The sequence below is a fragment of the Panthera leo genome, chromosome D4 (assembly GCF_018350215.1).
Source record: "Panthera leo isolate Ple1 chromosome D4, P.leo_Ple1_pat1.1, whole genome shotgun sequence".
Lineage (NCBI taxonomy): Eukaryota > Metazoa > Chordata > Mammalia > Carnivora > Felidae > Panthera > Panthera leo.
The window spans coordinates 40,212,440-40,238,872 of record NC_056691.1 but is presented as its reverse complement, the minus strand read 5'-3'; the positions used below and the strand labels follow the sequence as shown (position 1 = coordinate 40,238,872).

At 39.5% G+C, this 26,433-nt stretch overlaps 1 protein-coding gene across 1 annotated transcript in view; it reads left to right on the top strand.

Annotated features, from left to right (window-relative positions):
• Nucleotides 1-26,433, top strand: part of TTC39B (tetratricopeptide repeat domain 39B) — a 123,981-nt gene that overhangs the window by 87,336 nt on the left and 10,212 nt on the right. Inside the window, 9 exon segments of the mRNA XM_042912460.1 lie at nt 5,067-5,172; nt 6,556-6,621; nt 8,162-8,270; nt 8,918-8,985; nt 9,076-9,135; nt 10,573-10,734; nt 11,604-11,695; nt 16,198-16,324; nt 20,282-20,390. Of these exon segments, the coding sequence (XP_042768394.1) occupies nt 5,067-5,172; nt 6,556-6,621; nt 8,162-8,270; nt 8,918-8,985; nt 9,076-9,135; nt 10,573-10,734; nt 11,604-11,695; nt 16,198-16,324; nt 20,282-20,390 (899 nt within the window).

Genomic DNA, 26,433 nt, shown 5'->3' with positions numbered 1-26,433 from the left:
TATGTATGTCTTTCAAAACAGTGGGAAAAGATGAATACTTTAACAAATGGTTTGGGGAAAATTGGTTCTTCATTTTGGAAAAAAAATATAAAAATAAATTCCATGTGAATTTAATATTAAGATATATTAAAATTTTTTTAAATGTTTATTTTTGAGAGAAAGAGAGACAGAGCATGAGCAGCGAGGGGCAGAGAGAGAGGGAGACACAGAATCTAAAGCAGGCTCCAGGCTCTGAGCTGTCAGCATAGAGCCCAATGTGGGGCTCAAATTCATGAGCTGTGAGATCAAGACCTGAGTTGAAGTTAGACACTTAACTGACTGAGCCACCCAGGATCCCCAATATTAAAATATTTTTTTTTATTTATTTATTTATTTACTTATTTATTTATTTATTTATTTATTATTTTAAGGATATTTAAAATTTTTGTTGATGTTTATTTATTTTTGAGGGAGTGAGAGAGCATGAGTTGGGGAGGGGCAGAGAGAGAGGGAGAGACAGAACCAGAAGCAGGCTCCAGGCCCTGAGCTGTCAGCACAGAGCCCGATGCGGGGTTCGAACTCACAGACTGTGAGATCATGGCCTGAGCTGAAGTCGGATGTTTAACCAACTGAGCCACCCAGGTGCCCCTAAAATATTTTTAAAAGAGTACTAGTGAAAATAGGAAAGTATTTTTTGTAGTCCTAAAGCACTAAAGCCTTTAAACTTTTATTAAAAATTTTTTCACTTTGAAATAACTTCAGAATTTTTACAAAGAATTTTTATGTGTTCTTCATTCAGATTCACAAATGTTAATATATTTTTTAAAGAAAAACATTTTTTAATGTGTATTTAATTTTGAGAGAGAGAGAGAGAGAGAGAGAGAGAGAGAGAACACAAGTAGGGGAGGGGCAGAGAGAGAGGGAGACACAGAATCTGAAGCAGGCTCCAGGCTCTGAGCTGTCAGCACAGAGCCCTAAACGTGGCTTGAACCCACAAACCTTGAAATCATGACCTGAACCGAAGTTGGACGCTTAACCGACTGAGCCACCCAGACGCCCCACAAATGTTAACATCTTTTAGAACTGCAGTATAATTATTAAATTCAGGAAACTAACATGGGTACTAACATTTACCCAGATTCCTCTAATTGTCCTATCAGTGTCCTTTTTCTGGTCTAGAACTGAATCCGAGATCAGAGATGTTGCATGTAGTTGTTATGTTTCTTTAGTCTTTTTTAATCTGAAAGAGTCCCTTAGTCTGTCTTTATTTTTATGACCTTGATATTTTTGAAGGATACTGGGCAGTTATTTTGTAGAACATCTTTCAGTGGGGACTTATCTAATATTTCTTATGATTAAATGCAGATTTTGCATTTATGGCAAGAATACCATGTAAGTGATAGTGTGTCCTTTGTAGTGCATCATATCAGTAGATACATGATGTCAATTTCAGAAGCTTTTCTGAGTGTGACATAAAATCAGGAACCATAAAAGACTGACTTGACCAAATAGATGTTTAAATTTTCGTCAGGGCAAACTATACCACAATAAAATATGCCAATGGAAATGTGATCCAAAGACTCAGGGCAGATGACAGTGTGAGGAGCTCATAAGTTGGTGGGAATCTAAGTTGATACAATTTTTTTGGAGGATGTTTGACAGTATGTATCAAAATTAAGAAAGTGTATTGCCTTTGATCTCAGAAGTCCCTTTTCTAAGGATTTATCCTAAGGACAGTTGTGATAGATTAACTATAGTTATGGTACTTGATGTAGGAAAAGTACTTAATGAATGTATAAGCACACTTTTAGCAGCACTGTTTATAATATGGAAAATTTGGAAACAAATGTTTAACAATAAGAATCTGGTTAAATAAGTTATTCCATAGAATAGAATGATATGCTCTTGTTAAAAAATAAGGTAGCTCTCATGCATTTTCATGGAAAATCAGCAATATAACCTATATAACGTATATGCTATATGATCCCATTTGTGGTTTTTAAATATCGCATTCTCACTAACACATAAAACTTCCTAGAAAGTTATGTACCAGGCTGTTAACAGTGACCATCTCTCTGCGGGATAGTCATGTGGAGGCACTCACACCTTCTCCACGTATTTGGAAATTTTGTAACAAGCATCTATTATCAGAAAATACAACATTTATATTATTATCAAAGAAGAAAAGAACTCTGACCATTGTTTCTGCCTCTTGCCATCCTACCTATATTTTGATGTTTGAGTTTTTAACGCATGTGCCTGAGCTTATAATTATATTCTTATATAATGAAATTATATGCTTCCTGTCATTTTGAAATTTCCTCTTTCACTTCATGTCACAAAATATTAGGTCATTAAATATTTTTAGTTCATCATGGATTTTAATGGCTATATAGCATACCATTATGTGGGTATACCATATGTGTGTATGTATAAAGATATACACTCATGTGACTGTCTTCTTAATTCATTTTCTGTTTTTGCCTATTTAGTTTGTTTATACATTTTCATTATAAATAGTAATACAGTATCTCTCCTTATAGGTAAAGTTTTGTGTGTATCCATGCTATTTCCTTAGAATAAAATTGGATTTATTGGGTCAAAGGTATGCATGTGTTTAAGATTTTTGATTTATATTGCAAAATCATTCTGAAAAATAATTAGGTCGACAAACTTTTTCTAAAAGGGCTAGATGGTAAATATGTTAGGCTTGAGAGTCCTAAGATCTCTGTTGTAACTACTCAATTCTAAGACTGTAGAGTATAAGCAGCCATAGACAAAAAATGCATGAATGGGCATGCTTAGGTTCCAATAGCTTGCCAATCTCTGTACTATAACCACCTTTTACCAAAGCAGATGAATATGTCTATTTGTTTTTGTCTTTGCCAACACTGGTTTTCCATTAAAAAAAAATTAAAATAGTGCTTTATTATCACAAAAGCAGAATACATATTGAGGAAAATGGGAGAATGTAGATGAACAAATATTAACACACACACCCCATATTCTTTTCACCAGTAATAATGGCTGCTAGTATGTTAGTATGTATTCTTTCAGAATTTTTCCTATACAAATGTAAAGATATATGTACTTTTTATTTTTTTATCTTTTAAATGTATTTTTTAATGTGCGTACTCTTTTGTAACCTGCTTTTTCCTTTTTTTAAAAAGCTTTATATATTTAAGTAATCTCTATACCCAGTGTGTGGCTTGAACTCATGACCTTGAGATCAAGAGTTGCACAGTCTTATGACTGAGCCAGCGAGGTGCCCCATAACCTTCTCTTTTACTTTTCGATGTCAATAAATCTTCATTTCGTGTAATAATCTACCTTCACATTTTACTAGTTGGCCCCAAATTTCTTTTACTGCTGGTGTGTCTGTATCAGGATGCAACCCACGACTGTCTACTGCATACTGTGTTTATGTCCATTACGTCTCTTTTATTCTGGAACAGTCTTTCTATTCATGATGGTTGTTGAAAAGCCCAAGCCACTTGTCCTGCAGAATGTCCCATGGATTTGTTTGATGGCTTTTTCGAGTTTCCATTCAGGTTGTTCTTTGTCTTAGTCAGCTCAGGCTGCCAGAACAAAATGCCACAGACTGGGTGGCTTAAACAATAGAATTTTATTTTCTTGAAGTTCTGGAGGTTGGAAGTCCAAGATCAGGGTGCCAGCATGATCTGATTCTGGAGAGAGCTCTCTTTCTGGCTTGCAGGCCAGACAGCCAGGCCATCTTCTCTCTTGGCCCTCACATGGCCAAGAGAGAGATAACCTCTCTCTTCTTTTTCTTCTATGACCACCAGTCTTACCAGACTAGGACCCCATCCTTTAATTAAGGATTTTTAGACCTCCTAAAAATTCCTGTCTTCAAATATCCTCACACTGTGGCATAGAGCTTCAACATAGGAATTTGGAGGTGAGGTGGGGGGAGGGGTACATAACTAATTCACTCCACAGCCTTCTAGCTCCTTTTATTTCCTGTAAACTGGAAATGAGATCTGTAGGCTTACTGGATTCCAGTTAAATAAATTTGGCTAGAATATATCATAAATGAAGTTGTATGCTTCATAGTTACATCACACAAGGTGATACATAATATCTGGTTATTTCTTACTACCTTTTAAAAATTTATTTGTCAATTTGGTAAGCAATTCCTGTTCATTACCAACTTTTACATCTTTATCATTGTTTCATTTAAAAAAAATTTTTTTTTTAATGTTTATTTATTTTTTTTGAGACAGAGAGAGACAGAGCATGAACAGGGGAGGGTCAGAGAGAGGGGGAGACACAGAATCGGAAGCAGGCTCCAGGCTCTGAGCTGTCAGCACAGAGCCCGATGCGGGGCTCGAACTCACGGACTGTGAGATCATGACCCGAGCCGAAGTCGGACGCTTGACCGACTGAGCCACCCAGGCGCCCCTATCATTGTTTTAATTTGCACTTCTCGGATTAAGTATTTGCCTTTTGAACATGTGAAAGGGAGGGGGGAAGTGCATAGAAAAGAAATTAATATGAGAAACCTAAAAGATTTGCTTGGACGGAATAGGAAAAAAAGACAGATGTGCAATTTTGATGGAACTTGCTGTCCTTCCTCAGTCTTCCTACTGGCAAGCTCTAGAATTTATTTGGTCTGAGATCATGGTGATCACACTGAAATTCACATCTTTTTGGCGGTAGCATCTCAGTCCTTCGGTGGAAAGTAGGGTTGCTGAAGTGCGCACAGCAGCCGAGGGATGGAGCACATCTAGGAAGGCTTCCGTGCAATATTGCTGGAGAGCTGTGAGGTCACAGCCCTGTGGTCCTGTGGCTCTGGAGTCATGCTCGCTCACATTCCATCTCTGTCTTGCTTTCAGCCCAGAAAGATGGGTCCTGATAAACAGTGTAGAAATGGGTGTGTCCGTTTTTCCTTAATGACTATTCCCCAAGTGGCCTTCAGGTTAAACTCAGCACAGCTGCCTCCATTTAAAAGTTGTCTAGTATTTCGGTTAATGACAATTACTTTATCGTGCATAAGTGGGAAAGCTGACTTAACGTGAATTTGCAGAGTCCTAGTAAACTTATGCAATAACATTTTTTCTTCAATCTAGAGAATGTCTTTCTATCCTGCATGTAATTCAGAAGAACAAAGTTGAGCAGCAGTTCTTCTATGAGTTTGAAGGGGGTGTCAAGCTTGGAATAGGTGCCTTTAATTTGGTAAGTAAATAATTATAAAGCCACCAGAAGCCTTTGTAAAAGAACCTAAGATGTTCAGCGCCTTCTCTCCTGCGCGTGAACCTCTACCTGGGTTTGGTTGACAAGTAGCTAGAGTGCGATCCATTTTTCTGTGTTGTGACCCAGTGGCGACTTTGGCCAGTATGTGTGGTAATGTTCTGCACATGCTCAGAGTCGTTTTGGATTGTACAATAGGGGAAGCGTGCAGCACTTGAATGGGTTAGTAACAGTTTTGGTAAGAAGGAGCTTGGAATCTGGTTCCATTTTCACATCAGAAATACTGTTACTTTAGCAATGGTGGCTCTGGAATTGGAAATAGGTGAGGCAGCAGTGATATACCTTGAGGAGCGATTATGATGCTGTGAGGGAGACAAAGAGTTTGAGTAGATATTGTCAAATTGTAATATATTATTTAGGGATTTTGATATTTGTCAAGGTTTGATTAGAATTGATGAGAAAGTCAAGGGGTAAAGGAAATAGTACACGTGAGTATGTATGTCACCATGGCCTCTTTGTTCATGAGCCCATTGGTCGATGATGGGGGTGCCTGGAGAAAGAGGCTGACTGGTCTCTGTAGAACAGGTCATCTTATTCATCTGGTTATGAAAATCCTCCTCTGCTCAGGTCAGGCTTTGGTGAACATTTACATGGGACACAAACATCTTCCCTTTTTTTTTTTGCTCATTCAGAGAGGACTGTACTCCTCCCTAGACCTTTTTGTCATTAATTTCCCAGTGATACTGCTTCCAAATCCTTGAACGTCCAGCTAACTCTTTGGCTTCAGCCTGTGAGTCTGTACAGAATTGCGCATGTGGCCATCTCTCCTTCCAAGCAAAGGGAACTAACAGGTGCACCGCTCGAAGTCCTGCACTGGCTGGCTTGTGCCTCCCCACTGCTCCTCAGGGTGGTTCTAGAAAGGGACCGCAGGACCGTGCTATTCACTTTTGGGTGATGCGCACATGTTATATGGAGTTCAGCAAACTTGCTTTCTGGGAAAGGAGGTTAAGAGAAACCTTATTTGGAAGTGGGCCCTGAGGGACTGCCTTCTCACCGCTTCATCATTCGACATAAAAAGAGCATGTATTCTTTAGAGCGTCTGGAAAAGGCCAGGGTTTTGTTTGTTCATTTTGTGTTGTTTTTAAATTTTTTAGGTTCATTTTCTTCGCTAAATGAAATTAATTCACAGGTAGTGATTACTGTATGTGCAATATGTGATGATTGAGATATGTACAGTGGTTTAAAGTTGGATCTAGTTTTTCATATAACTGAATTATTAAAACTTAAAGTTGTTTGGAGGTGAACATTTCTCTATAGTTAGATACACTAACAAATAAGTATGCTTGTATTTTTTTTTTTTTCTTGCAGATGCTCTCCCTTTTACCAGCACGGATTATCAGACTACTAGAATTTATAGGATTTTCTGGAAACAGGGTACAAATTTAATTTTATCTTAATTTTGACAGGGAAGATGCAAACATTATTTGTTGGATATGAAGGAATGCAATACATCCTCATAACTAGCGTGACAATTATTGGCAATTTGTTTGCAGGATAGTAAAGAGCCACTGGGGTCTTGATCATACTTTTCAGAAGTCGAGATGGTTTTTCTATTGAAAGTTAAAATTTTTGATCTTTGTTACCTAAATTCTGGAATTCAAAGTTATGTTTTACTAAGGTTGCTGCTTGCTGGACTTTAGTAGTCTTGTGTGGTTAGAATATGCTTCTTTCACATTTCAGCAACCCTAGAGTGTTCTGTAAAACCAGGAAATTAGGCTAGATTTCCATGTCTCACATTTTATGATTCACACGGATCAAGTATAGTTGTAGTATTTTGGGTTTCTTTGTACTTTTACAAGTTTCATGACAAAACTAAGGAAATTTGTTTTCCATGAGTTTAATTCATTATGTTGTTGTTGTTTCTTCTTCTTCTTCTTCTTCTTCTTCTTCTTCTTCTTCTTCTTCTTCTTCTTCTTCTTCTTCTTCTTCTTTTTAAGTTTACTTAATTATTTTGAAAGACAAAGAAAGAGGGGAGGGACGGAGAAAGAGAGAATCCCAGGCAGGCTCCGCACTGCCAGCGTGGAGCCTGATGTGGGGCTTGAGCTCACGAACCCATGACCTGAGCTGAAACCAAGAGTTGGATGCTCAGCTGACTGAGCCACCCAGGCGCCCCTCCCTCGTTCATTATATTTCCGTGTGCTTGCTTCGTAGTGTATGACATTTATTAAATGTAATAGTCAATATGATATTACCAGGGTTGTCTTATTGCAGAAGCTGTCCCTGTTAGTAAAGAGGGCAGGTTTTGAGAACTATATGGGAACCAGTATAAGAAACTACTGTTTTTTTTTCCCCCAAACAGGCCTTGTACTTTTTTGTTTCTGTGCTTCTGCTGGTCTCTATTTTGGATGTCCTCCCTAGCCACCATCCTTCCAAATAATGTTCTCTTGAGATCCTCTCCATCCGTTAGGTTTGAGAGAAATGTCAGCTGTTCTCAAACTTTCCCTTATTCTCTCCCAATGAGGCTCAAGTATTCCTAACCCAGAATCATTTACTTACCCACCTTTTTTATGGCACTCACAATATGTTAATACAATTGTGTGTTCATGTAGCATTTTGATGGAAAGATCTTTGATGACAAAATTGTATTTGTTCATGCCAACCATAATGCCTTGCACTTAGATCCTCAATATGTTTTAGTAAATCAATATTTTTATAGGAGAAATACAACATTTCTATGAAATGAGCACTGCCTTTATCCTCTCCCTAGAATCACATAATAGAAAGAATTTGTGAGATTATCTTAACGCCAGTTTAAAATGTGAAGTTTACTTCTAGTTAGGCATTACCCCTTTCTAAGCTCTTAAAAAATAAAGCCTGCTTTCACGGAGTGGGGAGATAGGTGAACACTCGGTCGTGTCTGAATATGATTTTTCAGTCATGCACTGTCCTTCTGAAACGCTTTTACTTCCCACAGGAGTTGGGGCTCCTGCAGTTACAGGAAGGCGCGTCAGGAAGAAGCATGCGGTCCCCACTGTGCTGCTTAACTATTCTAGCTTTCCACACTTATATCTCCCTGATACTTGGTAAGGACTGTGCCACATTTTATGTCATTGAAAGCTGATTACCTCTCGTCTGAGTAAGTAAAACATTGAGGTTGTACCCTTGGTCCAACCAGCATAATAGTTGATTATACTTCAGTTAAAAAAATTAGAAAAAATATCACTAAAAGCTAGTAGTTTATATCTGCTTACTTTTTTTCTCTTTTTTCAGTGAAACTGGAAAATAGTGACATTTGTCATATAACATTTGGCAGAGGAGGTGGATGGAGGGTTTCTTTCACTGAATTTTTTTATCTGTTTTCCTTAAAAAGTTCTATAAAGTTTGCTTAAGGTGATCTATTTTAACATATTCGTATTAGATTTCTTTTTGCATAGAAGATTAAATGTTTGGCTAAGATAAGTTAATATTGCTATTAAAACCAGAAAGCCCAAATAGGACTCAAAGACAGCTCCTTCCATTCTTAAGAATTAGCCTGTGCCAGAGCTTTCTTAAAGTGAAGTCAGAGATGGGACTTGTCTTATTTTATTTCCCAAATGCAAAATTGCCAAATTAGCAGTTTTTATCTTTTCCACGAATAGGTGTTTGCTAGATCTTAATGAAATTTGGAGAATTACTTATAAGTATCTACCCTGTTTCGTGAAGACTGAGGCTTTTCCTGTTGAATTTCTAGGTACAGGAGAAGTGAATGTTCTGGAAGCAGAGAGTCTCCTTGCACCCTTCCTCCAGCAGTTTCCAAATGTATGCTTAGAATTTCAAGTGCATGTTTCAACCATGACCAGTCAAGCAGGGCTGACCACTGATTGGTCTGTCTTCTTCCTTTCTCCGCAGGGCTCCCTCATGTTGTTTTATCATGCCCGGATAGAGCTGCTGAAGGGAAATGTGGAAGAGGTAATTTATTTTGGGAGAATAACTTGGGGAGTTGTCTGTAAGGTGGAGTTGCATTAGACTCATTCTATATAAGTAGATTCAGCTGTATGCACTAGGCAGAAATAGAGAAAAAATATGTTATTTTTTATGCCCGATTTTAATTTGGTATATGCATCTACTGTATATAAATTACTCAATATAGTCTATACTTACACTTTAAGTACATGAGGCAGTTCAGGGTAGACTATGCGAAGTACAGGTGGGCACATTTAAGAGGTTTTCAAACAATGTCATCAGTTTCTGTATTACATATTGACTTTGGAAGCTAGCCCCTGCATAACATACAACTTCTTCACTGTATGGTACATACTCCTCATCAAAGGAAAGTAGTTACTGACTCTCTTGAAGAAGAAGAGTGTGGAGCTTTTCATATAAATATACTCACAAATAATTTTCTTCCACGCCAATGAGGTCAAACGTACGCATTTTTCTTTGATTTGTTTTTTTTTCTATTTACAATGCGTCTTGGATTTCTTTCCAGGTCAGTATATCTCAATCTTCTTCATTCTTTTTGATGGCTGGATTTTATTCCATGAGATGGAAATATGATACTTAGTAAAGCAGTCCACTACTAATAGACATTTGGCTACTATAAATAATGCTCTTGTAACCATCATCATGTGTATGTTTCTGTGCACAGGTGTATTTATATAAGATAGATTCTGATAATCAGGATTCCAAAGTCAAAGATGTTTGCATTTTAATAAATTTAGCCAAATTGCCCTTCTAACTTAAGGTTATTCCATTTAAACTCCTATAAAGAATGAAAAAACTTGTTTCTTGTGCACTTTGGCAACTCTGGACATTATCTGTTTTGCTTTTGCCCATGTCATGGCCAAAATATGATAGTTTAATTTTTAAATTTGTATTTTTCAGTTTACAATTTTTTTCATATGTATGCTTGTCACTTGTATATCTTTTTCTCTGATTTACCCATTCATATCTTTGACTGTTTTCCCATTGAGTGGTCTTTTTCTTCAGGATTTTATAAAATTGTTGTATGCTAAGGGTTAATTCTTGGCCAGTTGTGGATATAGTGATATCTTCTCCCAGTCTGCCTTTAACTTTGTTTAAGGTATATTTTAACTTCTGGAAGTTCTGACTTTTATTTTCAGCTTTTTTGTAAAGGACTTCTGCATTTTATAGCTTACTTGGGAAGGAATGTCACTACTCCCACATTATAAAGTTCCACAGCCGCCTCAGGAAGCTAAATCAAGAAAGAGGCAGAACTTAATTGTATCATGGCATGTAGGGAAAGGAACATATATCATCACATTGAGTGGCTTAATGAGTTATGCTTTTGTTCTTTTTGTACAAAGTGATTTATGTATTTTTCCATTAGGTTATTACCTCCTTGTGTAATATCTGGATGATCAGCTTTATGCAATTGACTTATAGGCACAAGAGATACTTCGAAAATGCATTTCAGTTCAAGAAGAATGGAAACAGTTTCACCATCTCTGTTACTGGGAGCTGATGTGGATTTATGTGTTTCAACAAAACTGGATGGAGGCATATTACTATTCTGATCTGCTTTGCAAAGAAAGTAAATGGTCCAAGGTAAAGTGCTATGCTTTCATTGATGTTACCTGTTTGCTAATAAGTGTCCAGGATAATTTTTATTTAGGACTGTTTGTTCAGTAGTATGACATTAACATTATTTTCTCAACTTAGAGGTTTGTTGGAGGAAATAGGCATTAAGTACCTACTGTTTATGAGCACTATCCCTCGGCACTACATGCTCTAAAAGCCATCCAAACAGTCCTTTTCAACGAAGAAGCTTTACCTCTGAGGATGAAGTGCACTTACATTGAAAAGTTATTACATATCAATAACCTTTGATAATTTTTCTGTAAATTTTATGATGCCCTTATGACAAAGCTCTTCTTTTCTTCTTTTTTTAAATGTTCATTTATTTCTGAGAGAGAGAGAGAAAGAGACAGAGCGCAAGCAGGGGAGGGGCAGAGAGAGAGGGAGACACAGAATCCAAAGCAGGCTCCAGGCTCTGAGCTGTCAGCACAGAGCCCAATGCGGGGTTCGAACTCACAAACTGGGAGATCGTGACCTGAGCTGAAGTCGGATGTTTAACTGACTGAGCCGCTCAGGCACCCCAAAGCTTTTCATAATTAAAATTAATTCTGATCTATTTGTGGGAAGTTGGGAGAAACGAGGTGCATATTTCTTGTTCATTCTGTGATCTTTCTTGCCCATGAACGTGACAGTTGTATAATAGGAAAATGGTCAAAATTAACTGAAAGGTGTTACTGTCAATAGGAACAGCAGTATAAGACTTCATTTCCTTTTATTTCTTTGATGGCTTTTTAAGTATTACATCTAGACAGTTTGCAGGTCGTTCCCGACTTGCAAGATAGAAATGTCACGTACCTAGAGATGCCCTATAACCAGCTGCTTTTCTTCTTTTCCTGAAGGCAACATACGTATTCTTGAAAGCTGCAATTTTGAGTATGCTTCCAGAGGAGGATGTCGTAGCAACTAAAGAGGATATAGTAATCTTATTCAGGTAAGCAGGGCACCGTTGCTGTAACGGGGATCCCGAACACCTCTTTCTTTTCCCCTAAGTGCCCTCCCATGCGTTACCTTCATGTTTTTCTTTAATTTCTACTCATTCGATGCAGGGACCCTTAAAACCATATTCATAGAAGGTCTTTTGTGAGCTAATCTGTTTAACTTTGTTTAGCTAAGTATCCATAAATCATCTGTAATCTTACTTTTGAGCACCTTCTGTATGAAGGATACCGTGTGAGGTGCTGAATAAACAGGCGTGGCTCCTGTCCTTGGGTTATGATCTGCTAGTGGAACCAGACATCGATGAAATAGTCACGCAAATAACTACAAACTTACAATACCTGAGTAATTTTTTTCTTCCTACTCTTCTTGCCATCCCATCTTAGTAGCTCTGTAGACTCATCCTGTTTTATCCAGCTGTTACATGTTGATGTCTTAGAGCCTCACTCAACCTTAGGAAATCTCAGCCAGGCCAAGTTTACATCCCTAGTTCAGATTTCCTGACTGAGCTCCAGACCTGTATATCCAGTTTCCATTTGCCCCCTTCACTTGGACATGTGAAAGCATTTTCAACTCACCATGTTCTGTCTTCCTGAGCAAACCTGGTGTTCTTTCCGCTCGGGGTGACTGAGACCACAGTTAGCAAGCCAGAAGCTGATAATAACTTGCATCGCCGCCAGGACCCGCTATCCCCGGCCCATCCCCCAATGGGAGGAGAAGTGTATATAAGAGGGTAGAGGCGCGACGAGTGAGGTGGTGTCTGAAGGTGGAGGAGGAGCTGCTGGGGCAGCAGGGACTTGCAGTGATACAGTTTCAGACGAGGGGAACAGAAACCAGAGATGACCCTGCTACAGGAAGGAGCACTGCACATTAAAGAGCTAACCGCTGGGTGTTGTATGGAAACCAATGTGACAATAAATTTCATATTAAAAAAATGAAGAGCCAAAAGGTGATATTTGATAGGACATTATGCTACATTTTATGTACACTTGACCCTCGAACAACATGAATTTGAACTGTGTGGGTCCACCTACACGCAGGTTTTTTCTTTTTTTCTTTCTTTTTTTTTTTTTTTTAATAAATACAGTATAATACTGATACTGTATTTTCTCTTATGATTTGCTTAGATTTTCTTTAGCCTACTTTATTGTTAGAATATGGTATTAATACATACAACATAGAAAATATGAGTTAACCAATTGTTTGTTATCAATAAGGCTTCTGGTCAACAGAAGGCTATTAGTAGTTAAACTTTGGGGGAGTCAAAAAGTTAGGGATTTAAAAAAATTTTTTTATTGTTTATTCTTGAGAGAGAGAGAGCATGTGTGCGCAAGCAGGGGAGGGGCAGCGAGAGGGGGTGACACAGAATCCGAAGCAGGCTCCAGGCTCTGAGCTGTCAGCCCAGAGCCCGACATGGGGCTCGATCCCACAAACCATGAGATCATAAACTGAGTCGAAGTTGGACGCTTAACCAACTGAGCCATCCAGGAGCCCCAATTATATGTGGATTTTTGACTCTGTGGGGGTCGGTGCCTTTAACCACCCCCCATGTTGTTCAAGGGTCAGCTGTATATAGGTCAAAAGAAAAGAAAGGTCAAGCGTGACTCAAAATACATCTCACAACACACAATATTCCATTTAAACACAAGACAGAGGGACAGGATCCTCGGTAACCCTAGCAGGGGCTGGTAACGTACTCGAGTAGAGGTGGAAGTCAGACTGGAGGTGGCTGAAGAGTGAATGGGACATAGGGAAATGTAGAGTTGAGTATAAATGCATCCCTGGATAATTCTGACTATGAAGGGGAGGGGAGAGAGAGCGTTGGTAGTTGGAGGGAGATATCATGACAGAGAATGTTTTAATGGGAGAGTTGTGAGCATTCTTAGAAACCACTGGGAAAGATCCAAGTGAAGAAGAGAAGTTACACATACAAGCAAGAAATGGGATAGTTGATATTTGTAAGTTTGCTGAAAAGGCAGGAGGAGTTCGAATCCAAAGCACTGATGGCATGGTTGGTTTTATTTAGGAGGAGGACCAGGTCCTCTACTGGATCAGAAGGGAGGAAGCCCAGGATAGGTGCAGAGGCAGGCAAGCCTACACAAGGCAGGCAAGCTTGTGTAATATGCAAGGAAGGGTTCTCCAACTCCTAACTTGTGTCTTTCTTTACAAAGGAGGAGTCAGGGTCATCTATTGAAAGAGGGAGGAGTGGGCTGGAGGTGCGAGGGGGATGGAGAGTGTTCGGAATCAATTGTTGCAGAGAGCGGGACAGTGAGGTGGTGAGAGAAACACTGTAGCAGGAATGGCAGGTAGCACAAGGGCCCATCTGAAGGCGGTGCTGATGAATTGACGGAGATACCCGTCAGCTCTCACTGCAGGTGCAGGGAAGAGGCACACTGAACATCATCCAGAGCTGGGTTTTTGCCAGGTGAGTGTAGCGACTAGGCAGAGGACAAGGGAGTTTAGGTCTGAGGCCATTGAGTGCGGCCGTAAAGGACAGGGCGATCTAAGCAGGCATATGGAGGAACAGGGAGAGAGAGGGAGATTGCGGACAGGGAGAAAGTTGAAGGGCAAGTAGACTGAAAGTCTTACTAGAGCAGCCAAGTTAAAGAGAAGGGTATTCAGAGTGGTGTGCTTGGGTTTGTGCTTTGAGTAGAAAAGTTGCAGGTGACGAAGTGGTGTAAGATACAGCTGCGGGGCCCGCTGGCTCTGGTAGAGGGGAGGAGATGAGCCCTGGAGATGAGAAAGTTAAGGAACAGAGAAGCCCTGCTACATCTTCAGACATAATTAACGACAAAACCTTTTACATGGAGTACTGCGTTCTGTGCCCACGTTATGAGAAATAGCATCTTAGCCGAACTGTCAGACTTGTCAGAGCAGATTTGAAGATACGACTAGGACCGCTTTTTTATCTTCTTTTTGAAAGCTCTCTTTGAACATAGGACCGTGTATGCTAACTGTAGAATCAACCTCAGTGGAAGGCGTGGTATGAAAAACGCCACCTCTTACTGGTACAATGCGTGTCCTTGTTTCCCACAAACAACAAAAGGAATGGAATGGAATATTAAGATACAATGAAGTCTTTTAAGTCTCTCTTATTTCTTCCACCTCAGAGTGAATTTTCTTCATATCAAAGTAATTTCTGTGCAACATGTAATCAGTCTCATTTTCAGGAGAAAGCTCGAGGTCTGCTGTATGACAGCATCTAATTTGTCAGGACAATGAGAGGAGAGTTGCCCAAATGAGTGTTTTCTTCATACAGCCTGTGCAGTGTTCAAACCTTGCGGTCTCCTGTGCCGTACACGCTCCTGTCCTCCGCCCTCGGCCCCCGCCTCACATTTCCACCGCTTCTTCCACTGATGTGACCGAACATCAATCCAATCATGAGCATTCTGCCTTAAAACTCCTATCCCCAAATTGTGCCCAGAAATAACCGAACACAATCTTGTCCTCTTATTGTAGTGTTTTGTCTCTTGTTTCATCTTTTCTTTCAGTGATGTAATTGGATATTTCGCTGAGCAGCAGCCTGTTGGATGCACTTATAAATTTGTGTGTAAGAAAGTGCTCTGGGAACATGGGGTCTCTCCATCCTATGCTCATTTTTATGGGCTTGTGAATTTCGCAATTGGGATTCCTTAGACTTTTAAGAGGAAGTTTGTAAACGTGGTGCGCGACCTTAGCTGATTATTTTCAAAATAACCAGTGTTTGGTAAACTTTTGCTCAGAGTACATTAGTCGACGGCTGTGTTTGAGGCATATTATCTTACAGATCTGTGCCATAGCAAATAGGTAGGAATAGGTAAGAATAGGTAGGAATAGGAAATGTACCATGCACACTTTTCCTTTCCCTGGGCATCCACAGTGTAAGTAAATACTTGGGACTCTTTCCTGCTTACTTATGAAGATTGCCAATTTTATATCTAGATTTCTTTGATTGTGTTTGATAGATTAAGACATGAGCTAAGTTAACTAGAGGGAAGTGTGTGTCAATCAGTGGTTCTCACATTTTTTTTTAACTTCATTTATTTATTTTGAGAGGGAGCGAGAGCACAAAAGAGCGTGCATATGCATATGAGTGAGTGGGGGAGGGGCAGGGAGAGAGGGAGAGAGAGAATCCCAAGCTGGCTCTGCCCTGTCAGCATGGAGGCCAAGGTGGGGGGCGGGGGAGGGGCTCAGTCTCACGACCATGAGCTCATTACCTAAGCCCGAACCAAGAGATGGACGCTTAACTGACCGCGCCACCAAGGGGCCCCCAGTGGTTCTCGCGTTTGAGCACACATCCAAATCACCCGGAGGACTCACCGGCCTCTGGATTGCTGGGTGCAGCTCTGGGGTCATCGATCTTAGGTCTGTGGTGGAGTCTGAAAATTTGCATCTGGAACAAATTTCCAGATACTGCCGATGCTGCCGTTCTGGGGAGCACAGCATGGAAACTGCGGGTGTCAGTAACGTATGTGTTCTAATGACCTGTTGCTGGGGTTGGGGTTGGGCTCTTTGCAGACAGGTGGAGAGTCTGAAGCAGAGAATTGCGGGGAAATCCATCCCCACCGAGAAGTTTGCTGTGAGGAAGTCTCGACGTTACTCCTCTTCGTTGCCTGCACCTGTGAAGCTCGTCTTGCCCGCCCTGGTATCTGCCTTTATTTTATTTCCTGTTTGTGTTTTAGAAATAAATTGTCTGTCGTAGCAGCAGGGAGCATACCTAACTTTTGCTGTGAAGTTTAACTCAATTAAAAGCCACTGTAAGGGTGTTTCTAAGGCGAAGATTTATAAATTATTAAAAATGGAATAATCGTAAAAATTATAGCTAATGTTTTTTGACCAGTTGGTATGTTCTAGGCATTATGGTATTTTAAAAATATATCACTTTAGGGGCATCTGGGTGGCTCAGTTTGTAAAGCATCTGACTTCGGCTCAGGTCATGAGTTTGAGCCCTGCATCGGGCTCTGTGCTGACAGCTCAGAGTTTGGAACCTGCTTCGGATTCTGTGTCTCCCTCTCTTTCTGCCCCTCCCCTGCTCGCACTCTGTCTCTGTCGCTCAAAAATAAACATTAAAATAATTAAAAAAAAATATATCATTTAATATTTTTTGAAAGCCTATTTTAAAAAATGTATCCTTTAATTCTTATAGTAACCATAAGGGTACTTTCTCTTTATAGCCCCATTTTATAGATAAGAAAATTGAGGCAGAGACGTGAGTCAGCTTAATTGAAGTTGAGTTGAATTCTAATGCAAGCCACGTATATGCTTCTGCCTTTTCTAGCAGCCACATTAAAAATTAAAAGGTAAAAATTTAAAAATTAAAATAATTTTAAGAATATATTTTGTTTAACCCAGTATATATAAAATGTTGCTGTTTGAGCACGTAACCAATAAAAACTTAATGAGATATTTCGTATTCTTTTCTGTTGTTCTAATTATTTGAAATCTAGTGTGTATTTTACTCTTAAGGCACATGTCAGGTTGGAATAGCCACACTTCCGTGCTCAAGTGCCCTAATTGGTTGGAGGCTGTTGTATTCAGCAGTGAAGTTTTGGAGCTCACATTCTTTTTTTTTTTTTTGCTGGGTCTTTGCTTTATTTTAATTCATCAGACAACTGAAGTTAAACAGATCTTGTTTTGTACCATCTTTTGTATGACATATACTCCCTTTTGTATTTTTTTTTTCAATATATGAAGTTTATTGTCAAATTGGTTTCCATACAACACCCAGTGCTCATCCCAAAAGGTGCCCTCCTCAATACCCATCACCCACCCTCCCCTCCCTCCCACCCCCCATCAACCCTCAGTTTGTTCTCAGTTTTTAGGAGTCTCTTATGCTTTGGCTCTCTCCCACTCTAACCTCTTTTTTTTTTCCCCTTCCCCTCCCCCATGGACTTCTGTTAAGTTTCTCAGGATCCACATAAGAGTGAAAACATATGGTATCTGTCTTTGTAGGCTTATTTCACTTAGCATCACACTCTCCAGTTCCGTCCACGTTGCTACAAAGGGCCATATTTCATTCTTTCTCATTGCCACGTAGTACTCCACTGTGTATATAAACCACAATTTCTTTATCCATTCATCAGTTGATGGTCATTTAAGCACTTTCCATAATTTGGCTATTGTTGAGAGTGCTGCTATAAACATTGGGGTACAAGTTGGAGCTCACATTGTTAATTGTTATGCTGTTTAGGCTAGGCTTCATGAAAGCATAATTTCAACTTAAATTTTCTTAATGGAGATTTCTTTAAAAAGTCCTGAATATTTCAAATTATTCTGGCTCTTTGGGGCTTTGGTTTTACGTAGGTGTCACATACCATAGAAAAGCCGTTACGTGCAAGCTGACATCTGTAGTCCTCCTTTGGGGTTTCCTGACTTACTTTGTGTGTGTGTGTGTGTGTGTGTGTGTGTGTGTGTGTGTGCATGGTCATATAATTCTCTGGAAATATTTCTAGAAATGGAATTCCTGGTTGAAGGGTGTATGCATTTACTATTTAACATTGCCACATTGCCCTCCAGAAAGGCTGTACTGGTTTAAATTTCTACCAACAGTGTTTTGCTCTTTTAATTTGCATTTGCCTGTTGGTGTGGTTGAGCATCTTTTCATGTGCTGATTCATTTTTATTTCTTCTTTTGTGACTTGTTCATATACTAATGTAAGTTTTCATTAGTTTTTTTGTCATCGACTCATAGGAGCTCTTTCTATAGTCTGTGAAAAAGAGCACTGCAGCCCCCAGCAGGTGTCAGATAGGAGCTAGCCTGTACCTAGTTCCCAGGTCCACGTATTCTCCGCTTAAGATATCTCTGAGATCACCACTGTCAGACCAGGTTATTCTGTGCCTGTGATGGAGTGAGACAAAAATATCACTTTACAATCCTATCTGAGCATAGATAAAAACAGGAACACCATGCAAATCACAAAAATGACCAAACATCCCCCTTTCCAGCTAACACGGGAGCCTGCTGCTGGTTGACCATATACAGCTTTTAGATCTGTTCCTGATTGATTTCTATCAAGTGATTTGCATTGGGAATTTTTTTCTTTGTGTCATAGAACTTTTGCAAGAACTTTCTAAAGCATAATAGTCCTTTCTGTGCCCTACAGCCTAGATGCTGGTGTGTACATAACTATAGCCTGCTTTGATCATTAAGGGTTTTAAGGAAGGGTAACTCACTGCACTTCTTTCTGCAGGTTTAAGGGGGTAGAATTGGTTTGAATTTGTGGTAACTAGGAATCTCACCGAATTGCCATTTTTCATAAAATCTCAAATATGAGCTTGCCTTCTTCCTCCTCCTCCTCCTCCTCTTCCTCTTCTTCTTCTTCTTCTTTTAAGTTTATTTATTTTGAGAGAGTGTGTGAGCAGGGGACAGACACACACACACACACACACACACACACACACACACACACAGAGAGAGAGAGAGAGAGAGAGAGAGAGAGAGAGAGAGAGAGAATCTCAAGCAGGCTCTGCGCCCTCAGCTCAGAGCCTGACATGGTACTCAAACTCACAAACCATGAGATCATGGCCTGAGCCGAAACCAAAAGTCAGATGCTTAATGGACTGAGCCACCCAGGTGCCCCTTTCTGATAAAAGAGCCTATTGATAAAAACAAAATTAAAAAAATCATCACATAACTATTCCGTTAAGTATTAAGTTGAGGTCTTAACATTGTTAGCAACAAGAAACTGTTAGAAAAAAAAAAAATAGAGTGTTATGATCTTAGTTTTCAGTGCCATAGAGTAGAGATAACTTTGTTGTCACTCAAATGTGTTTTCCTCATTTCCACTACTTCCCTGTGAGAAGCTGTTCAAACAATATCTTTATCATATTTTAAAATTCATTTATCTCTAAAAAGATACTAATTATCTTGCTTATTTCAGACCCTTAAAAATATGAACTGTACTACCAGGAAAGTTAGAAAAATATTTTCAAGCAAAAGCATATTTGCTTTTGGTCCAAAAACATTCTCATCTGTTAGCCTATGAAACGTAATTTGCAATGAGAAATCATTAGTTTACATTTTCGGTGCTGTCATTCAGCCATATGGCCTTTAAATGAATGCATTTTCTGCATATTGGATTGCATTGCTGGACTGTCACATGTTTTTAATGATATAAAAGAGCCATTAAAATATTTTCTGTGTTCATTCCCAGTGAAGTCCTTGGAAACATTTTATGTAAACAATTGGCAGATATTTTAAAATGTTTCCCTTTACTTAAATATAACAACAAAAATTTATAGCAAATAACAATTGTTTATAGTATCAGTTAAAAGTATTCTATTTATTTCTGTATTTGTAACCTATTATCTGCCAAAAGAACTGAATACCAGGAGATGCTTAAATGAATGAGTACATTTTTTCAGTAAAAACCTAATATACTATATATATTGAATTACTTCACGGTATAAAAGGGAAAAAGGCATATCATAAAACAAGAAAAGGGGAAATTATATGCACTATACTCCATATGAGGAAAGCTAAGGAGAATGATCTCAGAATGTTGTCTTGAGATCTCTAGCAACCAAGGAAGTAGTTTCTTTGTTGTAAAGGACATTGAATAACCTCACATAATTGCGAATGGTTTTTCATTCTTCCTCATTAGGAAATGATGTATGTCTGGAATGGTTTTCCAATAGTGAGCAAGAGAAAAGACCTTTCTGAAAATCTGTTGGTAACTGTTGAAAAGGCTGAGGCTGCTTTACAAAATGAAAGTAAGTATGAAAAGCAAAGCCGGAAATCTTTTTTCTTTTCTTTTCTTTTCTTTTCTTTTCTTTTCTTTTCTCTTTTCTCTTTCTTTCTTTCTTTCTTTCTTTCTTTCTTTCTTTCTTTCTTTCTTTCTTTCTTTCTTTTTTTATAACCACTTTCCTGTCCTTTCCCTGTGCACATCTGCCCATGTTAATTTGTATGCATCACAAGGACATAGCACTTGGGCTGCAAGGGTCTGGGTGATTGCAGTCAGAAGAGGGGAAGAATGACACACATTGCAATGTGGACGAGCCTTGGGGGTACGGGGGCTAAAGGAAAGATGCCAGTTGCAGAAGACAGCATATTGCATGACTCCATTTATATGAAATATTGAGAACAGGTAAATCTATAAAGACAGAAAGTGGACTAGTGGTTGCCTAGGGATGGGAGAACTGGTGTGTGTGTGGGTGTGTGTGTGTGTGTGTGAGAGATAGTTGAAGGGTATGGCATTTCTTTTTGGAGTGTTGAAAATGTTCGAAGATTGTGGTATTGCTTGCACAACTCTATGATATACTCAAAACCAGTGAACTGTGTGCTTCAAACAGGTGAATTGGACCGTATGTGAATTGTATCTGAATACGTCCGTACCTGAAAAAGATGAACAATTATTTTGAGCTTTAGAGCAGCACAAGGCACAAGTGTACTTCTGGTTTTAGTTTGTGACGTTCCATGCCTCCTTTTGCTCTGTGATGACTGTTATGTTTTTGCAGACACAGAGATTGTTTTCAAGTTGAACTTTTATCACAATTTAATTTTTCTAGTGATAGCTGTTGGTTGTACCGGAGGCCCCTCTCCAGTTTGCTGAAAGCTCCATTTCCTGGAAGCAGCTGGCATAGTAGAAGGGGAATCAGGCCATCTGGGTTTACAGTCCCAGCTCTGCGGCTGTGAGACTCTGGAAGGCATGCCTCATCATTCTAGGCCTCTGGCTTCTTTTAAAATGGGAGGATGATATTCCAAGATACCCAGATGATATCCAAAGTTTTCTTGTTCTGACATTGCCTGATTTGTTATCTTAAATAGAGGCTTTATCTTTTGATGAATGATTCTATTAAATGGCAGCCTTTGTAAGTGTTGCTCCTGAACCTCCTAATCGTTCAGGTATTATCCCAAGATAACGGTCTTATCCTTTGGAATGTTCTTTTTTTTTTTTTTTTTTAAGTTTATTTATTTATTTTGAGAGAGAGAGTGGAAGCACGAGTGGGGGAAGGACAGAGAAGGAGAGGGAGAGAGAGAGAATCCCAAGCAGGCTCTGCACTGTCAGCGCAGGGCCTGATAGGAGCTTGAACTCAAGAACCGTGAGATCATGACCTCAGTTGAAGTCGGCTGCTTAATGGACTGAGCCACCCAGGTGCCTCTCCTTCGGAGTGTTCTGACCACAGAAGTAACGTGAAAGCTTCCATGGTGATAAACATGGCAAAGGGCATAGAAGTTCAAGAAAAGTCAGAGAAAATTATAACAGTTAACTCCCATTTCATAACTGGAAAAAGATGGGCACTGATGGAGTGGTTAGCCCCATACTGAATATATTCTCCACATGGGGAATTAAATATTGAACATAGCTCCAGGGATGAGGACCTCATTTGGATCATTTTTGTATTTGGAGCAACAGAATGAGGTTGAAATGTTAAATGAGATTTTCTTTATGGTTAAAAAATTAAGCACATAATTTTGATTGATAGACGTAGGTGAAAAAAGTCACCCATACTTTTGCTACTATAACACAATTAATTTAGGATTTTAGTTTGTCCCATCCTAGCCTTAGTTTTATAGTTGGAACCGTAGTGTGCCTGGATGTGTACTAATTTACTTTTTTTTGCACTTAATATATCATAAACTTTTAAAAATTGAGGTATAATTGGCATATTACGTTGTGTGAATGTCAGATGTGTCCCATAATGATTCAGTACTGTGGACTGTAATGCAACACTATAAGTCTAGTTAACATTTGTTACCATACACAGCTACAAAAAAATTTTTTTGTGTTGAGAACTTTTTTTTTAATGTTTATTTATTTTTGAGAGAGACAGAGACAGAATGCGAGTGGCTTAGGGGCAGAGAGGGAGGGAGACACAGAAGCAGAAGCAGGCTCCAGGCTCCGAGCTGTCAGCACAGAGCCCGACGCAGGGCTCGAACTCACGAGCTGTGAGATCGTGACCTGAGCCGAAGTCGGGCGCTCAACCTACTGAGCCACCCAGGCACCCCTGTGTTGAGAACTTTTAAGGTCTGTTCTCTTAGCAACTTTCAAATATGCAAGTATTATTAACTATAGTTACCGTGTACATTATAGTCCCATGATTTATGTATTTTATAATGGGAAGTTAATACCTTTGACCCTCTTAACCCATTTCTCCCACCTCCCATGCCCCACCCCTGGCAACCGCCAATTTATGAGCTTGTTTTTATTTTGTTTGTTGTTTGTTTTATTTATTTAAGAAAAAAAAGTTAAAAAAATTTTTTTAATGTTTTATTTATTTTTGAGATAGAGACAGAGCATGAGTTGGGGAGAGGCAGAGAGAGAGGGAGACACAGAATCCGAAGCAGGCTCCAGGCTCCGAGCTGTCAGCACAGAGCCCTATGCGGGGCCCAAACTCACACACTGCGAGATCTTAACCTGAGCTAAAGTTGGACGCTCAACCGACTGAGCCACTCAGGTGCCCCAAGAAAAAAATTTTTTTAATGTTTATTTATTTTTGAGAGAGAGAGAGAGAGAGAGGCAGAGCTCGAGTAGGGGAGAGGCAGAAAGAGAGGGAGACAGAATCCAAAGCAGGCTCCAGGCTCCTAGCCTGTCAGCACAGAGCCTGATGCAGAGCTTGAACTCATGAACCATGAGATCGTGACCTGAGCCGAAGTCAGACACTTAACTGACTGAGCCACCCAGGGGCCCCTGTTTGTTTTAGAGTCCACATATAAGTGAGATGTATGGTATTTGTATTTCTCTGACTGACTTATCACACTATTTAGCAAAATGCCCTCAAGGTCAATCCGTGTTGTTGCAAAACGGCAAGATTGTATTTATTTATTGAGAGAATATTGAGATGAGAGAGAGAGTGCGCATGCCATGAGCATGCGCACAAGTGAGGGAGGGACAAAGGGAGAGAGAGAGAGGGAGGGATGAAGGGAGAGAGAGGGAGGGATGAAGGCAGAGAGAGAGAGAGAGAGAGAGAGAGAGAGAGAATGAATCCCAAGCAGGCTCCATTCCCAGCATGGAGCCTGACATGGGGCTCAATCTCATGAACTGTGAGATCATGATCTGAGCCGAAATCAAGAGTTGGAAGCTTAACCGACTGAGCCACCTGGTGCCCTGAGATTTTATTTTTTATGGCTAAATAATATTCCACTGTATGTGTCTACAACATTTTCTTTATCCATTCTTCCATCGATGGCTTCTATATTTTGGCTGTTGTAAATAATGCTGCAATAAATATGAGGGTGCAAATACCTTTTCAAGTTAGTGTTTTCACTTTCTTTGGATAAATACCCAGAAGTGGAATGTTCAAAGATTGTGGTATTGGTTGCACAACTCTATAATATACTCAAAACCAGTGAACTGTGTGCTTCAAACGGGTGAATTGGACCGTATGTGAATTGTATCTGAATACGTCCGTACCTGAAAAAGATGAACAATCAGTCGAGCTTTAGAGCAGCGCAAGGTACAAGTGTACTTCTGGTTTTAGTTTGTGACGTTCCATGCCTCCTTTTGCTCTGTGATGACTGTTATGTTTTTGCAGACACAGAAGATTGTTTTCTCTTAGACTTTTAAGTTGTTGTTAAATGGCTCTTAGAATAATTTCAAAAGCTTCATAGCCCTGCATGGAGCTAACATAGCATAATTTAATCAGCTCTTTGGTATTGTTGGGCATTTTGGCTGATTTTTCCATATTTAAATTAATTCTAGGAGTGCCTGGCTGGCTCAGTTGGTTAAGCCTCTGACTTCAGCTCAGGTCATGATTTCGCGGTTCATGAGTTTGAGCCCCTCATCGGGCTCTGTGCTGACAGCTCAGCCTGGAGCCTGCTTCGGATTCTGTGTCTCCCTCTCTCTCTGCCCCTCCCCTGTTCACACTCTGCCTCTCTCTCTCTCTCTCTCTCTCTCTCTCTCTCTCTCTCTCAAAAATAAACATTAAAAAAAATTTTTTTTTAATTAATTCTAACTTTAGATTGACATCATAAGGAGAAGAAACATAAGAGTGAAAGCTGAATCAGTGGCCTGATTTGGTAACAAGGTCAAGGTTTCAGGCAGGATAGTTGAAGAAGCCCATAGAATAAAAAGCAGTGATGTTCTGAGGTCACAGACAATACCCCATCCACTTACCACAAAGAGCTATTCTGCAAATATAAACTGGTAATCACGGGAGATGAGATAAATGGAATGATCTACTCCACTGTCCACACAAAGGTCATTTGCTGATGGAGGGTGAGTAATACCATTTCCCATATTAAAGGAAGAGTTTTTATAAAGAACCATGGTTCCTTTTCTCTTCTTTTTTCCTCCCCCTTACCGAAAAGTTTTAACACAAAAGCCCCTTATGAGCTGGAGGTTAGATAGAGTGGCTGAAATACTGAGGTATTTATCTTCATGGACTGATGATTCTTTGTGATTTCTGGGCCCCATGGAAACAAGTGGATGAAAAGACTCAAGAAACTGGGATCAAAAAGAGAAATCCAAAGTTTGTACTATTTAACAGAGAACCAAAGGAGCATATGTAGAAGTACAGACTTACAGACTCACTATGTGGACGTTTTAGACTTCCTCTGTGTGTTCTAGATGTTCCGTCACGAATATATTTTCTACTTAGTTTCTATATATAGAGTTGTATTAAACTTGTTTACTATTGTTTTCACAATTACATGTTTACATCCTTTTAATTTTGTTACTAAATTTTTTAATATTTATTTATTTTTTAGAGAGAGAGAGAGAGTGCAAGCAGGGGAGAGGCAGAGAGAGAGGCAGACACAGAATCTGAAGCAGGCTCCAGGCTCTGAGCTGTCAGCACAGAGCCCGATACAGGGCTCGAACTCGAGGACTGTGAGATCATGACCTGAGCCGAAGTTGGACACTTAACCAACTGAGCCACCCAGGCGCCCCTCCATGTGACCCATTTTTAACTGTACAGTTCAGTAACGTTAAGTATATTCACATAGTTGTGCAACCAGCCTCCAGAACTTCTCAATACCCATTAAAAATAACTCCGTTTCCCTCTCCCCATAGCCTGTGGCAACCACACTTCTACTTTTTGTTATGATGAATTTGACTACTCTAGGTTGCTTGTATGATGGAATCCTACATTATTTGTCCTTTTGGGACTGGCCTATTTCACTTAGCATAATAGGCCTCAGTATACATCCATGTTGTAGCATGTGTGAGAATTTCCCCTTTTCAAGGCTGCGTAATACTCCATTGACCGTACACATCACATTTTGTACGTTTGGATTGCTTCCACTTTTTGGATGTTACAAATAATACTTCTATGAGCATGGGTCTGCAAATATTTTTTTGAGATTGCTTTCAGTTTTTGTAGATATATGCCTAGAAGTAGAATTGCTGGATCATATGGCATTTCTATTTTAAATTTTTTGAGGAATTGCCACATTGTTTTCTCTAGTGGCTGCACCATTTTGTATTCCCCCCCAGCAGTCTGCAAGGTTCCAATTTCTTTATATCTTCCCAATACTTGTAATTTATGGGGTTTTTTTTGGTGGCTGTTTCCTTGTTTTTTTTCTTTTTTCTTTTCTTTTTTTTTTTTTTTTTTTTGGCAGTAGCCATACTAATGAGTGTGAGATGATCTTTACTCTTCAACGTGAAAGAATTCAAAAAGGAAAAATATTTCTTTTTTTATTAAAATGTTTTTTAAATGTTTATTTTATATTTGAGAGAGAGAGCACGAGCATGAGCAGTGGAGGGCAGAGAGAGAGGGAGACACAGAATCTAAAGCAGGCTTCAGGCTCCAAGCTGTCAGCACAGAGCCCGATGCGGGGCTCAAACCCACGAACTGTGAGATCGTGACCTGAGCT